Consider the following 15,888-nt stretch of genomic DNA (forward strand, 5'->3'; position numbering starts at 1 on the left):
CCCCCGCGTGCTGTGCTTCTTTATTAACTATCATCCCACCGTCTAAATTTTAAATTTCGAACAAACTAGACGTTGCAAAGTGATATTTTATTAAATGATTTTTTGAACAACTAAGTCTGTTTGGAGAAGATGACACTCCTGCTCTAGTTAATAAATATAATTAAACATAGAATCAATTGTTGTAAAGTGCTAAACTCGGTGCCATTTTTTTGGATTCTAAACTTTATTTAAATATAACTGTACCCGCACATGGTACCGGTACATACTGGTACCTTACCTATAAATCAATTGTTGTATCATATCTATATCATTTTTTATATCTCCATGTGCTCGTTGGTACCATCATGTGTGGCACATTTACCATTTTACCTGAGCCTAAGCACATTGATTTATATGGATGAAAGAGATAAACAATTGCTAGGAAATTCTAAAACATGGTCAAAGAATATCAACATGCCACACATGTACCGGTACATATTGTATTTCGATAACAAGATTCTAAATAATATTTATTTTAGAATCAATATAAATCATAAGAAAGCATATCTCTACAAAATAAAAGAAAAATCTCTGCCCGAGTTAAGCTTCTCAAGAACATATTAGCTTTTCAAGAACATGCTTGTACAAGAACATATTAGCTTGTCAACAACATGCTTCTACAAGAAAGATGCGCATATCAAGGTATATGCAAACTGGATCTAGATATCAAGAAAGAAAGAACAGAAAAAAAATATCAGCTTCGTTGCTCTAGCCAAGGAGGAAGAAGAAGCAAAGCAGGGGCAGCATGATGTTCACGGCACTGCGGGGACCCATTCTCAGGGCAACGCGAGGGCGGCGTTGTACCTGCTGCAACGCGGGGTCCTGCTGACCCCGGTGCCCCCGGAGCGCCAGCTCGCATTGCGCTACGGTCTTGCAGCCGCCGGCGCGGTAGGCCACGCCGGAGACGGCGCGGCGCGGCCGGAACGCTAGCGCCGCCGACGGCGAGTAGCGCCCGAGCGCATGCGCCGGACAGCTCCTCGTCGTCCTGGTGCGCGGCCCCGGCGTGCTGCCTGTCATGCACCACCGTACCGCCCGCTCGCCGAGCTTGCGGAGGTTGGAGCCGGACTTGGCAAGCTCGGCGCCGCACCACCGCTTCGGCGTGTCGTAGCGCCCGTTGGTGAGGTCGAGCCCGCCGATGAAGCAGGTGACTCGGAGGCGCCCGCCTTCGCTGACGACGTCGACGAAGACGGACTTCTGGTGGTGGCTGAAGGCGAGCGTCCTGAGGTGTGATTGACAATGGGGACGCCTTGGACGGAGAGATGCGGCAGCGGCTTCGCAGCGGAGGCCGAGACGCGAGCGAGCGCCGCGCCCATGACGTCGAGGAGGAGGCGCAGCGGCGGAACAACCCGTCGCCGGCCATCAGCGGGGCGCAGTCCAGGTGGCCGCGGACCCACTGCCCGAACCCATCCCGCGTGTAGATGAACAAGCAAGGTACAGCAAGCCAATCAAAAACGAGCGAACGGAACAACAAGACCCAGCCCAGATTGAACTGAAACCAAGCTACGAGTGCAGAGCGTGGAGGTGGAGGGCGAGGAGCTGGCGAAGCTGGCGATGCCGATCTGGAGCGTCTCGTCGCCGACCCCGTCCTGGACGCAGCCGCCTTCCCTTCGCTCGTCCCGCCGCCGGCCGCGCGCCGCACCGCAGGCCGCGGTCCGGCCCCGCCGCCGCGTGCTTCCCGCGGGCGGCGGTCGCGCCCCGCCGTGGCGCGCAGCACTGCCGGCCGTGTCGGGCGGGAACCGCAGCTTCTCGCGGCGGTTGTGCTGCGGCACGTGGTGGAGCTGCGCCACGGGCTGCCCGAGCCGCAGGTGCTGGTGGTGGTCGCCGCCGCCCCGGCCTCGTCCTCCGCGCGCCGCGGCCGCGCTCGTCGCCGAGGTCCTCCCGCCCCCGCAGCCACTCTGGAACGGACCCATCTCGGCCGCGCTCTGGAACGTACCCGTCTCGGCCGGCGGCAGACGACGGAGTTGTCCGGCGGCGGCACCCGGTACAGGTCGGCGTCGACGGGTTTGACCACCCTACGGGCGGCGCCCTTGGCCGGCGCCAGCACAGCACGGGACGCCCGCGCCCGAGCCTCCGCCGCCGGCCCTTGGTACAGGGGCTGCTCTCTCGCGGCCATCGATGCCGCGCTTGCCGCAGAGGTACCTCGTCCATCACCGTCCGTCGTGCTCGCGGCGACGCTAGATCTGCTTGTGCCTTCCCCGCGGTCCGCGGTCGTGCCCTCCGGCCACGCGCTTCCCCGTGGGCGGCGGTTGCGCCCCGCCGGGGCGCGTAGCACCGCCGCCCGCAACACCGCCGGATCTGGGCCCGCCAACGCCAGATCGGGATATGCCATCGCCGGATCTGGCCGCGCCGCCGCTGGTGCCGCTCGCTGGCCTCGGGAGCACCTGCTGTGGGTTGAGACGGAGAGGATGAGAGAGAAAGCAAATAGTTCAAATGATTTTGAAATGCGGTCGGAACGCCTCTTCCTACTTGCCTTGCTTTGTGGTACCTGGTTTTGAATTTTGAATCTGTATGCCGTGTGTTAGCATTTCTCTAATTAAACGGAACCCAAACACGTAGTACAGAAGTGGAGGACACGTAAGACCGTATGTATACGCCCGTTCAGAAATGAGTCAGGTATACCTGACACAACTGTACCCAATCGTAAATCTCAAAAACTACATCAGGGGTACAGATAACGGGTTCACGAGTACCCTAGTACTATAAATCTTCATTCCATCATCATGGTCATCATGTTCATCATTTTTGGCGCGCCACGCTAGAATGTATTGAAATGGGTGGCCGTCTCCATCAGTTGTTATTGTGATTTGCCCTCGTTTAGATGCACCCCATAAATTTTTTGAAAGAGACTTTTTTCACATTTGAAGTATTAAATATCGAAGGAGTGTTTCAAGCGCCTCCACCTTGACAAGAGTGCAGCCAACATCGAGGGCTATAAATTAGCGAAGAGGGTTGTAAAACGAGCTGTGAGTATAGCAAAGGGTAAGGCGTATGATGAGCTATATCAGCGGCTAGGCACGAAAGAAGGGGAGAAGGACATTTATAGGATGGCTAGGATCCGCGAGCGGAAGACAAGGGACATCAACCAAATCAAATGCATTAAGGATGGGACAGATCGACTGCTAGTGAAGGATGAGGAGATCATGGATAGATGGAGAGAGTACTTCGACAAGTTGTTTAATGGGGAGAGTGAGGGCCCTACCCTTGAGTTAGATAAGTCTTTTGACGATACCAACGGACGTTTTGTGAGGAGAATTCAGGAGGTAGAGATCGGGGAGGCTTTGAAGAGGATGAAGGGAGGTAAAGCGATGAGGCCTGATGGTATCCCCATTGAGGTGTGGAGATGCCTAGAAGATAGAGCAATATTATGGTTAACTAAGTTTTTTAATCTCATTTTTCGGTCAAACAAGATGCCGGAAGAATGGAGGAGAAGTATATTAGTACCTATCTTAAAAAACAAGGGCGACATTCAAAATTGTACTAACTACCGTGTGATTAAGCTGATGAGCCATACGATGAAGCTTTGGGAGAGGGTTATCGAGCATCGCCTAAGAAGAGTGACAAGTGTGACCCAAAACCAGTTTGGGTTCATGCCTGGAAGGTCAACCATGGAGGCGATTTTCTTAATACGACAATTGATGGAGAGATATAGGGAGTGGAAGAAGAACTTACACATGATCTTCATTGACCTTGAGAAGGCATATGACAAAGTACCGAGAAATGTCATGTGGTGGGCCTTGGAGAAGCACAAAGTCCCAACTAAGTACATTACCCTCATTAAGGATATGTACAAGGATGCGACGACGTTTGTCCGGACATGTGATGGCAACACCACTGACTTTCCTATTAACATAAACCTACACCAGGGGTCAGCATTGAGCTCTTATTTATTTACTTTAGTGATGGATGAGGTCACAAGGGATATACAAGGTGAGATCCCTTGGTGTATGTTCTTTGCTGATGATGTGGTGCTAGTTGACGAGAGTAGGGCAGGGGTTAATAGGAAGTTAAAGCTGTGGAGACGCACGTTAGAGTCGAAAGGGTTCAGACTTAGTAGGACCAAGACCGAGTACATGATGTGCGATTTCAGCGCGACTAGGCATGAGGGGGGAGACGTTAGTCTAGATGGGCAAGTGGTGGTCCAGAAGGATATTTTTCGGTATTTAGGATCGGTGCTACAAAAGGATGGCGACATTGATGAAGATGTTAGGCATAGAATTTCAGCTGGCTGGTTGAAATGGCGGCAAGCTTCTGGCATCATTTGTGACAAGATGGTGCCACAAAAGCTAAAAGGCAAATTTTATAGGACAGCAATTCGTCCGGCGATGTTATACGGTGTTGAATGTTGGCCTACAAAAAGGCGACATGTCCAGCAACTGAGTGTAGTAGAGATGCGGATGTTGTGGTGGTTTTGCGGGCACACAAGGAGGGATAGAGTCCGGAACGAAGTTATTCGGGATAGGGTCGGGGTGGCACCAATTGAGGAGAAACTTACCCAGCATCGGCTGAGATGGTTTGGACATGTTCAATGAAGGCCTCCTTAGGGGCCGGTGCGTAATGGGGTTCTTGAGCGGATCGATAATGTAAAGAGGGGTAGAGGTAGACCTTGGGATGAGTCGGTTAAGAGACACCTTAAGGATTGGAATATCTCTAAAGAGATAGTTTTGAATAGGAGCGCTTGGAGACTAGCTATCAATGTGCCTGAACCTTGAACTTATTTCTTTCGGGTTTCATCTCTAGCCTACCCCAACTTGCTTGGGAAAAAAGGTTATGTTGTTGTTGTATTCCGTCCGTAAATCGCGAGACAAATCTAATGAGCCTAATTAATCCATCATTAGCATATATTTACTGTAGCAATTTAATATCTAATCATGATCTAATTAGACTCATTAGATTCGTCTCGTAATTTGCAAGAAACCTATGCAATTACTTTTTTATTTCGTCTAGATTTAATACTCCATGCATGTAAGATTCTTATTCGATGTGATAGTTTTGAAATTTTGAATTTTGCATCAGGGGTAGGGCTGGGCGTTCGGTTCTGACCGAACCGATCGGTTCGGTTCCTCGGTTTTTTGGAAAATTCGGTTCCAAAAAAATAGGAACCGATCGGTTCTTTTCAGATATAGGAACCGACAAATTTCGATTTCGGTTCCTTCGGTTCGGTTCCGGTTCTAACCGAAAGAACCGAATGTTCACAAAATAAAAAAAATTGGATGGAGCCGCCGGCCGCCGCGGACTCGTGGCGCTGGCGAGCCAGCGCACGCGCTGGCCGCGCGCCTGCTGGGGCCTAGGGTGGCCGCCGCAGCCACGCCCACGCGGATCCGCGCGCTCCGGGAAGAGGATGTCGACGGAGGAGGTGCGCCGTCCTCTGCCTCCTCCACCGCGAGCACTGCTGCCGTGAGCTGCTCCGGGGGCGACGTGCCGGCGTCAGCAGCGGCCGGCGGGGTGGATGGAGCGGGCGCGAAGCGGCGGCGGCTGGCGCTGGCCGGGGCGTGCGCGCCCACGGCCGCACGCTACCCTGCGCCCCTGCCGCCGCCGGGAGGAAGGGAGGGAGACGGCCAGACGGCGGCAGGGCGCCGCTGCGCCGGGACTCCGAGAGGGAGGGAGGAAGACGGCTAGACTGGGGTGGGGCGGGGCGCCGCCGGCTGCCGCGCCGGGAGGGAGACGGGGCCGGGGCGGGGGCGGGGCGGCGGGGCGGGCAGTGGCCGGCGGCGGGCAGCTGCGGCCGCGGAGCCGGCGGGGACGGGGCGGGCGGGGGCCGGCGGCCGGGGAGGGCGCCGGGTGGCGGCTGCGGGGCGGGCGGAGGGGCGGAGGGCGGACGGGGCGTGGCCGCGTGGGTCGGGAGGCAGGAGGAGGGGTGCGGGACTGGGCTGAGGTTAGGGATTAGGGTTTTGTTTGCTTGTTGGGCCTTGGGCCAGATATAGTTGATGGGCTCAATGTGAATGAGGCCGGTTCTTTGGTTAACCGAGCCCAGGAACCGAACCGAGCCGAGTATTTCGGTTCCTGATTCTCAGGAACCAAAGAAGAACCGAAATTCTCGGTTTCGGTTCGGTTCGGCTCCGGTTCTCGGTTTTTTCAGTTCGGTCCTCGGTTCTCGGTTTTTTTGTACCCAGGGCGAATCAGGGGTTGCTGACATCCCGATTGCGTTGATGTGGCGGTCATCATGATGAGGAGGAGGATGCATCATCGATGGCCCTGCCGGTGGCCGGCGCACTAACACTCACACTCACTAATAAAGCAAGGATAGAAGGTCAAAAGGCTACTCCTCCTTAAAACATGAGAGAGTGAGTGAGAGAGTAGCTAGCTGGTCAAAACCATGAGCAAGGAAACATACCTTTCAAGACATTGCCAATTTGACAAGAATGAGAGATGGATCGGATCTCCTCTCGTTATCTTGTGATCGATAATATATAGTTAAACTAATTGCCCCTGATTAGCGCTTGTAAGTACTAGTAGATAGCTTGGAGCATCTCCATCCATCCATGTGTCATCTGTCAGTGTGGTGTGGTCTCCTCTGGCTGGCCTTGCCCTTGCTGCCTTGCATTGGGCCTTGGCCTTTTCCTTTTGGAGCGGACGGAGGTGCGCGCATGGCGATAGATAGATCATCCAGGTCGGTCGTCAGATGTCTACCATAGCTAGCTAGTTGATGTCCTAATAATAATTACTACTGTCTATTACTTCCGGCCGTGTTTGGTTACATCGAAAATTTTTCACGCACGTTTTTCGAAAAGAGAATCTCGTATGCATGGAGTACAAAATAAAGTTTATTTGCAAAACCTTTTCAGAGATGGGTGTAACTTTTCAAGACGAATCTAATGGCGGTAATTAATTGATGATTTGCTACAATGATGCTACAGTAACCATCCTCTAATCGCGCGGTCAAAAGCCTCATTAGATTCGTCTCGCGATTTACACGGGCGTTGTGAAGATGGTTTTGTAATTAGACTTCATTTGATACTCTAAATTAACGGTCAAAAATGCTACAGTAATTTCGCGCAAACTAACCAAACACGGCCCTTGTGTCCTGCTAGTAGCTACTAGCTAACACAGCTTATATTTTTTTAGCAGCTCTGTCCTAGCTAGTATTAGTATCAAATCATTCATTTAATTACTACTGTCTATTACTTCCTTGTGTCCTGCTAGTAGCTACTAGCTCACACAGCTTATATTTTTTTAGCAGCTCTGTCCTAGCTAGTATTAGTATCAAATCATTCATTTCAACTAACTAGTTGACCCTTGCCTTGCTTTCTTCTTCTTCTGCTGGCAGACTGACTGGCAGTGGTACGGATGCCCATGGCTCTCGAGTCATGGCTCTCCAAGGTACGGTCGGCCATGTCCGGGGCGGGGGCGCCGTCGGGCCCCAGGAAGACCAGCGTCGGCATCCTTGCCTTCGAGGTCGCCAGCCTCATGTCCAAGCTCCTCCACATGTGGCGCGCCATCGGGGACGCCGCCGTCGCGCGCCTCTGCCACAAGACCATCAACCTCGACGGCGTCCGCAAGGTCGTCTCCGACGACAACGACTTCCTCCTCGGGCTCGCCTGCGCCGAGCTCGTCGACGCGCTCAGGGCCGCCTCCGACTCCGTCGCCGCGCTCGCCTCGCGCTGCGCGGACCCCTCCCTCCGTGACTTCAGGGACGCCTTCATGGAGTTGGCGGACACCGGGCGCGACCGCCACCGGTGGGCGGTGTCCAGCTGGAAGGAGATGGACACGAGGGCGCACAAGATGGAGAAGCAGGTGGCCAGCACCATCGCGCTCCGCAGGGCCATGGAGGAGCTAGCAGAGGCCGAGCACGGCCTCCGGAAGCTCCTCCAGTGCGGCAACGGAGGCTGCCACCGGCGCAGCCTGTCGGCGAGCAAGATCTCTGTCGCGGCGGAGCAGCAGCAGCTGATTTTCTCCAAGAAGCAGGAGGTGAAGCACCTCAAGCAGACGTCGCTGTGGGGCTGCACCATGGACGCCGCCGTCGCGTCGCTGGCGAGGGCGGCATTCAGCACCCTCGCCAGAATCAAGGTCGTCTTCGGCGCCGGGCAAGAAGAGCGCCATCCGCCGCTCTACCGCAGCCTCACGACTACAACTTCCTCCTCGTCGATGGTCCACCCGTCATCCTTGGAGTTGGACGCGCCGCCGCTGTCGCGCAAGTCCATGTCGATGGACGGCCAATCCCTGTCTTGGAAGCGTGGCGGATTACTCCTGGATGAATGCTCGGCTGCGCTGACGCCGCCGCCGGGGACGCTGGGCGCGGCCGCGCTGGCGCCGCGGTACGCCGGGGTGGTGATCTCGATCGAGCGGATGGCAAGGTCACCGCGGCAGGTTGGTCCCGAGGAGCGGGACGAGCTGTACGGCATGCTGACGGCGAGCGTGCGCGCGCAGCTCCGGGCGCGGCTTCGCGGTCGCGCCGCGGTGGCGGCGGCCGACCCTGGGCTGGCCGGGCAGTGGCGTGCGGCGCTGGCGGGGATCCTGGAGTGGCTGGCGCCGATGGCGCACGCGACGATGCGATGGCAGGCGGAGCGCAGCTTGGAGCGGAGGAAGACGGCGGCGCCTGCTGGGGGCAACACGAACGTGCTGCTGCTGCAGACGCTGCACATGGCGGACCGCGGCAAGGTGGAGGCAGCGGTGGTGGAGCTGCTCGTCGGGCTCAACTACGTGTGGCGGTTCGACAACCGGCAGCTAGCTAGCTGATCGCCGCTGGGCAATTAATGGAACACTAGTAGCTAGTGATCGAGTAGAAGAGCGTCCGGCGAGGAGCGAGGTTGATCATCAGTTGATGGATGGATGGAGGGGCAGCAGATTTATTCTTTTTATTTATTTGCTGATTGTTTGGATTTTCTTCTTGTTGTTGCTTCTTTCTGGCTACTTTTTGTATGAAAAATATAACAAGCACTAGTCAGCCTATGTGTAGCATGGATTCTTGTAGAAATTAATTAATTAAACTGCTTGGGGCATGGAATCTTGATGCGTGTACATACAATAAAAATCGGTCGATCATTAATTAAAGAACACAAAGAGAGAAAGATTATTATATTAGAGTATGGCCTCAAATAAAACTCTTAATATATATTGTTGTATATAGAGTAACATATATATACACCACCACACCATGCCACTAGTTAGAAATTGAAAAGAGTGCATCTGTGCATGTGGTTGAAATGAAAAATGATGATGGGGTGTTTAATCTGCTTTGCTTGTATTGGGAATTTGGGATTGGGGTGGTAGCCGAAGCGAAAGCGAAGCTCCATCCAATCCAAGCATCCATGATGCCAACTTGAGCAATGCAATGGCAACTGCGTCTATCTGATCCTGATGGCCTGCTGCTCCCTACTGAAGCTAGCTAGCACAATATATGCAAGCTGCAAGCATTCACCCTCTGATCGATCTATCAGAGACCTTTGTTAATTCCATCTCCTAATCGATTATATTAGCAACTTGGCTAGCTGCTTACATATATTAATGAGCTTGTGATCTGTTGATCCACATGGGGATGGGGATGGGGATGCATGCATGGCAGCACAGCACCAGCCACCCCACCAGCAGGCTTGGTTTGGTTGACTCAATCATCATCGCCAGGATTCCACGGCCACATGCATGCAGCTGCTACGACTTTAATTTGCTCTGCCTGCTGCACCTGCATGCATCATCGCATCGATATGCCTGATATGCATCTAGTATCTCATTAACAACCATCACCTCAAGGCATCGAGACTTGTTTCTGAATCTTTCTTTCTTTCTTTCTTTCTTTCTTTCTTTCTTTATACACACTCTGAAAGTGCAAATAATCAATCACATCTCTCTCTTTCTTGGAAATACGCACGCAAACAAGCTCCTGCATGATGTAACTCGAAAGTCTTTGGCCAGGCCAGGGGTGACCGCTGAAACAAACATTCTTATTCTTTTCCCGGAGCATGCATGCACTTTCTGACTTTATTATTGTTCGACACAAGAGCACAATCAACGTACAGGAAGGAACCTTCCCTTTTAACGCCATGTCCCTGAAAACGACATCTTATCTTACTGAAAACTGCATCATCATCATCCAGGGACATACATATATTCCCTTCTTCTCTGGGAATCGGGATGGATCAAGTCCGGTATATGTTTCTAGTAAAGAGCTACATACATGTATAGTATAGGCCATCCCTGGTGAAGAGAGATGCCTACAAATTAAAGCTATCCCATTCCCACCAGATGCATGATGAATCTATTAGCTTCTGATGGCGAGCAACATTATTAATGTGGGTTCCGAATGTTCCTTTTCACTGACTTTTCTAAATTTATAGAAAAATCAAAATGACTAATAATTTGGGACAAAGGGAGTAGAGTTTATCTTTCTTTCTTTCTTTTTTTGAAATAACTTCAGGTTTATAACATGCATGCAGTCTTCTGTTCAATCTCAAACAATATCCATCCTCCCCTTCACGTTTTCTTGCCTGCCTCTGCCCAATGCCCGGGCACTTCACTCCAAAAATTCCAGGCACTAAAATAAACCACTTGGTATAACAAACACTATCAAACCACATAGTTTGCCTGCACAACCATTCCCAGCAAAAGTAAAGGAAAAATAAAATTGCAGACAACACTCAATTTATTTCAAAAACCTGGCACAATCTATAGCGAAACTACTGCCTCTAGGCACGTGCGCGTGCAGTCTCCATGTTTCACTCTCTCATCACACAGGCCTGCCTCAGTGCTGTCCCTCGAGCTCAAAGGACCGCAACTATGTATGCTTCAGTGCATATAAAGTACAAATCAAGGCCTTCCCCTGTTTTCTTCTATTCTTGTTTCCTTTCTTTCCGTGACCTTGTGGTTAGGAAATGCTCCGTCCTCCATTACTCATGTTGAACCAAGCTGTGGAGCTAACCAAAGTTTCACCTTCTTGTCCACACCAGCAGTCCCCAAAATAAATACAGGCACGCCACCTGAAGACATCAACAGCAATGTGATTCAGACATCATAAAATGCATCTTTCATCAAAAGAATGGTATTTTCAAGTTAGAATCCTTCCAGCTAAAGGCTATGACACAAGAGTCTGTTTATCAGACAACTGCAATGTGCGCCCCACCATGGCTATGATTTCTGCACATCCATTATAGAGCATACAGCAACCTAAATATGTATACCTAAACGAGTTTCCAAATGGTCTGGTGAAAAATAAAAAGAAGCAACAAAGACTTGACATCGTTTGAATCCTACACAAGGATTGCAATATACTTTAATTCCTCGGGGATTACCGAGATCTCCTTACCATTGGGAATTTTCCGTGGAGCCCAAGCAATGCCAGTTATATCACCTGAGTACATGTCAAAAAAGAATGTCATCCCAAGCTACAAAGCAGCATATGACAGGTGCAGTCTATAGCACAGTATACTGATTTGTATAGCATATGGCAGCTACAGTGCCGGTACACTGTTCTCCAGTGGTGGAGCCTGACCAAAGAATTGTGTGTGTGTGTGTGTGTTTGGGGGGGGGGCTTTGTTAATTGAGCTGGTGAAGCAATGACCAGTGTCAAAATTACTGTTTAACTAGTGGAAATTACTGTGCTGTTCTCCTACTACGTTTCCTACCATCTTTCCAGTGCTGTTCTACCTGCCACACCAGTGATAATTTATTTAGTGAAAAAATGGCCTAAATACGATGAACAAGCACCTCTAAAATACTTGGCAGAATGAGCAAATACATCACAGGTTGGGGAAAAGACTACCAGAGTAGCATAAGTTAAAACACTAATCCCATCCACACTGCCATACAGATTTGGAGGCATCATTACTTCCAAGAGAAAAGAAGACGGTTCGGGTTCACCCTAGCAGATAGTAACATTTGAGATTACAAACCTTCATGAGCTTTCTCAGCTGTATCCAAAACTGCACCAGTTTCCACACATAACCATTGCAATGTTGATCCGCTTGTTACAGCCAGAACTTTACCATCAGGAGAGATGCTCATGTGATCATATTGGCAAACCGAACCTTTTGAGTCATGCAGTGGAATTGGCAAAACTCTTAAGGTTTTTGGGTCCTCATCAAGTTGATACCTTACTAAAAAAAGGTAACAAGCATTAGTATCAGAAAACAAGGAAAAAAATAGCAAAGCGTTATGCTTGAAAAAATTACAAGATGAGCATATATAAAACAGTGACATGAACCAAACATGTGTTATCATCAGGGATGGTTATAGTGCTTTGATTGGATGATAACTTGCAGGTGCATGGTCCCTCTGGGCTCTGGCCACGCACCTGATTAGCAAAATTATCAACCAAAAAATTACTAAATCTGTATCTCTTGTGTCAATTATCGCAACTGATTAGCAAGGAACAACAAGGAAACAATTGAAAAAGTAGCCTGAATTTTAGAAAGGAGAAAAACTAATAAATCCAGGGAAATGATAACTTCGGTGGCTAGTAAAGCCTACATATTGGATGTTTTTATTGGGATATTTAAATAATGGATAAGCACTGAGGTTTATAAAAGGAAGATCTTCCAAGGCCCAAACTTTGTGAAGGAAAGCAAACAATAATTGAAAGCCATAGATCTATGATCCTTCATTCCTAACATGCCAATAGAGAATTCGTCATGATGAAGAGAGGACATAGGATATATCAAAATTATATTTTAAAAAAGGTGGTATGGTGACTCCCAGTCTCCCACAAAAGATGCCAAGTTAAACATGACTTAAGGGACGTAAGGGCTGTAGGTAAGAAAACATAGCATACCATTAATGTTCCATACTCGGATGGAACCATCTTTGGATGCAGTGATAATTTGCTCAGAATTTGGGGCAAAGCACAAGCAAGTAACAGCGCTCTGAATAAAAGAGAAATCAATCAGTTTCTTATTGAGACTCCATCCATGCAAATGGAACTCGTTGAAAAAAAAGGGGGGGTGTTGCATTGGCTTTATTAGTTGATACCTTGTGACCCTTGAGTTGCATGGCTTTATTAACTTCTTTCACTGAACTATCCTTTGAGTAAACTATCTCCCACACCTAAAGAATCAAATAAATATCACTGTAACTGAGGAGGAAATAAATGAGCAAAATGGAAACAGCATCTGGAGCACAACATTTATCTGATTTGCCTTACAAAAAACTCTGCAACAAAGATGGCAAGAAAGCCAAGAAGATATTTTCAAAGGAGAGTAATATGTAAAATAAAGCAGAAAATTTAACTAAATAGAATATCCATCTAGGGTCTACGACCCTGAAAAGGTTCATTCCAAAAAGATAAAGGGAGAATGAGAAGAATAGAGACAGAACTAACCTTGACATCAGCAGTAAAAGCTGCAGCAGCTATGAAGCGACCATTTGGGGATATGTCAGCCATATTATTTTTTAGCTGATTGGTGTCAACAGTACCCAACTCCTTTCCACTCTTCCCGTGCCAAACTTTGATATCGGTTGCTGCAGATAGTCTAGGGTAAGTAACCTTAGCAGGAAATAACAAACCTTGCATGCCAAACAAAAAGAGATAAGAAACCTTAAGAATTAGGATGGATCCCACAAATGTTATAAACTACATGGAATGCTTGCATTCGAAAATAAGAGGCGCTTGACAAAGTGGATAGAAGCATAGTGCACATAAGTGATAAATGGAGAATTTTATGTTCGGTCGGACTAATTTTATGTTCTCTAAATGTATAAATAAGAATTTAAACACAAATCCAGCGACATAGTGATTGGTTATGTTGGCAGACCATTCTAAATTCAATTGTCGAATAACACTGCAAGATGTGCGATCATAAAATCTACTGCATTAACTGCGAAACATTCTAAAGAGCAACAAAAGGACCCACACCTTCTGAGCACGAAATAATTATAGTGCTCCCATCTCCAGGCCCATGAGTTGCCTGGGCTGCTGCAAGGTTGAGCACTGACTCCTTTCCATGAATCTTTTGGTGACTCCACTTGATCTCAGGCGGAGACAGCTTACCCTGCTGCTTGTTTTGGGCTGTTGGAGGAGCACTGACATCCGCATACATATAGAGAGATGAGCCCAGAAGAGCCTGTGCTGCCACAACAACAGATGAAGAGCCCTCCGAGAAAGCAACACCGGTAGGATGTGCTCCAGCAGGCAAGTTTATCCTCAGAATCCTGCAAGCATATCCCCACATGCCCATAGATTTGTGACACTGAATGCTTTTAATAAAAGGAAATTGTTTTCGTAGAGCATAATATCTTACTTAAAGCTCTTGCTTGATGTATCATCGATCCTGAATACCCTTACAGCTCCATCAGCACACACTGCAACAAGAAGAATCAGAGATACAAGTATTCGGATTTGGTGCAAGTGTGCGACAGACACGCTTGATTGGTCAAGTGACAGATTGTAAAACTGTGACGCCATAGAATAAATTGTCATATACGAGTAGTAGAATAGGGCATTGCGAGAAATGAATAATCTCACCGGTGGATAAGTTGGCGCCATCATTGGAGAAGTGGAGTGCAGTGACTGAGTCAGTGTGCCCCCTCAAGGTGTTAACATCAAGATGGTGGTGCTTCTTGGCAGCATCCTAGAAGAAAAGCGTATTAAGAGCAACGAAATGTTCATGTTCATCTCCATGGTATAAGGAATGATTTGGATGAACACATATGGAGAATATTGTACATCTAAATGATGTGTAGGCAGCAAACATTACATGATGGATAATCATCTGAGCTGCGCGGTTTTGGATCATGCGTATCAAAACTAATTTTAAGCGCAAGCAGAGAACGGTATTCCATTTTATTCGGGTGCATGACTGAGAGATCACCTTATCGGCGGCGTTGTGATGCGGGCGGGGGTGGCCCTTCTTGTGCTGGGCCTGGTTGGAGGGGCGGACGTGCTTGGGCTGGTCCGGGGCGGCGGCGGTGGCGGAGGGAGGGATGTGGGCGATGGCGGCGCGCTTGCGGCGGAGGTAGCCGGCGAGGAAGACGAGGGCGATGGCGCCACCGAGGACGGCGGAGATGAGGGGCGCCGTGAGCGAGGAGACAAATGACGCCGCCATCTCGACCGGAGTCGTCGCTTGCTGATGCTGGCGGTGAATCGGCGGCGGCGGGCGGGGGCAGATCGGGGTAGGCTGCTGCTGTCTGCTTGCCAGAGATAGAGAATCAGAGAAGCATACTACTCCTACCGCTGTGTTCGCTTGGATGGGGCCGTGGCTGATCACTGGTGCTGATTTAGGTCGTATTTAGTTCCACGCACAAAAAATTTTGCATTGGAATTTTGTTAATTTAAAGTACTAAATGAAGTCTGTTTGTAAATTTTTTTGCACAGATGGGTTGTAAATCGCGAGACGAATCTAATGATGCTAATTAATCCATGATTAATCAATAATTAGCGGATGGTTACTGTAGCATCACTGTTGCAAATCATGGATTAAGTAGCTCATTAGATTCGTCTCAGCCCATCCATGCAAAAAGTTTTATAAATAGACTTCATTTAGTACTCCATGCATGTGTCGAAACATTCGATGTGACGTTTTTTTGCGTTTACTGGATTTATGGAGTGTGATCTAAACAAGACCTTATTATGAGAGAACAGTACTGCTGACTGGCTGGTAGCTAGTGACTAATACTGATTTAATATGAGGTGACTAATACTGATTTAATATGAGAGAACAGTACTGCTAGCTGGTTTGCTGACAAACCAAGCGAACAAGAAAGAAGAGGCCGCCGATGGACTCGGATCCATCATAATTAGGATTAGAATGTTCGACGTGTAGAAAAAATCTCACTCACTCCGTTCTATGTTGCAAAGCTAAGTATCAATGTTGTAATTATTATTTCATTATATTACATAACATAAAACATGATGTTAAATATTGTGTACATATTTTTTTGATGTTGCAAATGTTAATTTTTTATATTATGACAGTTATTTATTAATAT

General features: G+C 49.0%; 2 protein-coding genes across 5 annotated transcripts; one reads left to right on the plus strand and one right to left on the minus strand.

Moving 5' to 3' along the window:
- Positions 1-5,962: 5,962 nt before the first annotated feature.
- LOC120687393 lies at positions 5,963-8,977 on the plus strand. Its single transcript, XM_039969372.1, has 2 exons — positions 5,963-6,646; positions 7,304-8,977. The coding sequence occupies exon 2, from the start codon at positions 7,324-7,326 to the stop codon at positions 8,710-8,712; it is 1,389 nt and encodes a 462-aa protein (XP_039825306.1). The 5' UTR covers positions 5,963-6,646; positions 7,304-7,323; the 3' UTR covers positions 8,713-8,977.
- A 1,518-nt stretch (positions 8,978-10,495) lies between these two features.
- LOC120687395 (transducin beta-like protein 2) lies at positions 10,496-15,143 on the minus strand. 4 transcript variants are annotated; one of them, XR_005680709.1, is made up of 10 exons: positions 14,772-15,141; positions 14,426-14,531; positions 14,202-14,262; positions 13,817-14,112; positions 13,283-13,467; positions 12,934-13,008; positions 12,737-12,827; positions 11,859-12,058; positions 11,273-11,317; positions 10,496-10,946 (listed from the first exon to the last, which is right to left on the minus strand). XR_005680709.1 is itself a non-coding variant. In XM_039969374.1 (10 exons), exons 1-10 carry the CDS (start codon positions 15,003-15,005, stop codon positions 10,861-10,863), a joined length of 1,383 nt encoding a protein of 460 aa, XP_039825308.1. In that variant the 5' UTR covers positions 15,006-15,138; the 3' UTR covers positions 10,496-10,860. The 4 variants fall into 4 exon arrangements, 3 of the variants coding, with proteins under 3 accessions (XP_039825308.1, XP_039825309.1, XP_039825310.1); XM_039969374.1 differs by having other exon boundaries at positions 11,859-12,062; positions 14,772-15,138; XM_039969375.1 differs by having other exon boundaries at positions 11,859-12,062; positions 13,283-13,422; positions 14,772-15,135.
- Between the last annotated feature and the right edge of the window lie 745 nt (positions 15,144-15,888).

This window comes from Panicum virgatum, chromosome 9N (genome assembly GCF_016808335.1).
Source record: "Panicum virgatum strain AP13 chromosome 9N, P.virgatum_v5, whole genome shotgun sequence".
Lineage (NCBI taxonomy): Eukaryota > Viridiplantae > Streptophyta > Magnoliopsida > Poales > Poaceae > Panicum > Panicum virgatum.

What these genes read in the sequence shown, in the direction of transcription:
- LOC120687393 (XM_039969372.1), top strand. Translation starts at nt 7,324, where the DNA reads ATGCCCATGGCTCTCGAGTCATGGCTCTCCAAGGTACGGTCGGCCATG.
- LOC120687395 (XM_039969374.1), bottom strand. Translation starts at nt 15,005, where the DNA reads ATGGCGGCGTCATTTGTCTCCTCGCTCACGGCGCCCCTCATCTCCGCC. An exon ending in ATCACAACGCCGCCGATAAG is followed by an intron (nt 14,532 to 14,771) that starts GTGATCTCTCAG and finishes CTTTTCTTCTAG; the next exon opens with GATGCTGCCAAGAAGCACCA. An exon ending in AGCTGAGAAAGCTCATGAAG is followed by an intron (nt 11,318 to 11,858) that starts GTTTGTAATCTC and finishes ACATGTACTCAG; the next exon opens with GTGATATAACTGGCATTGCT.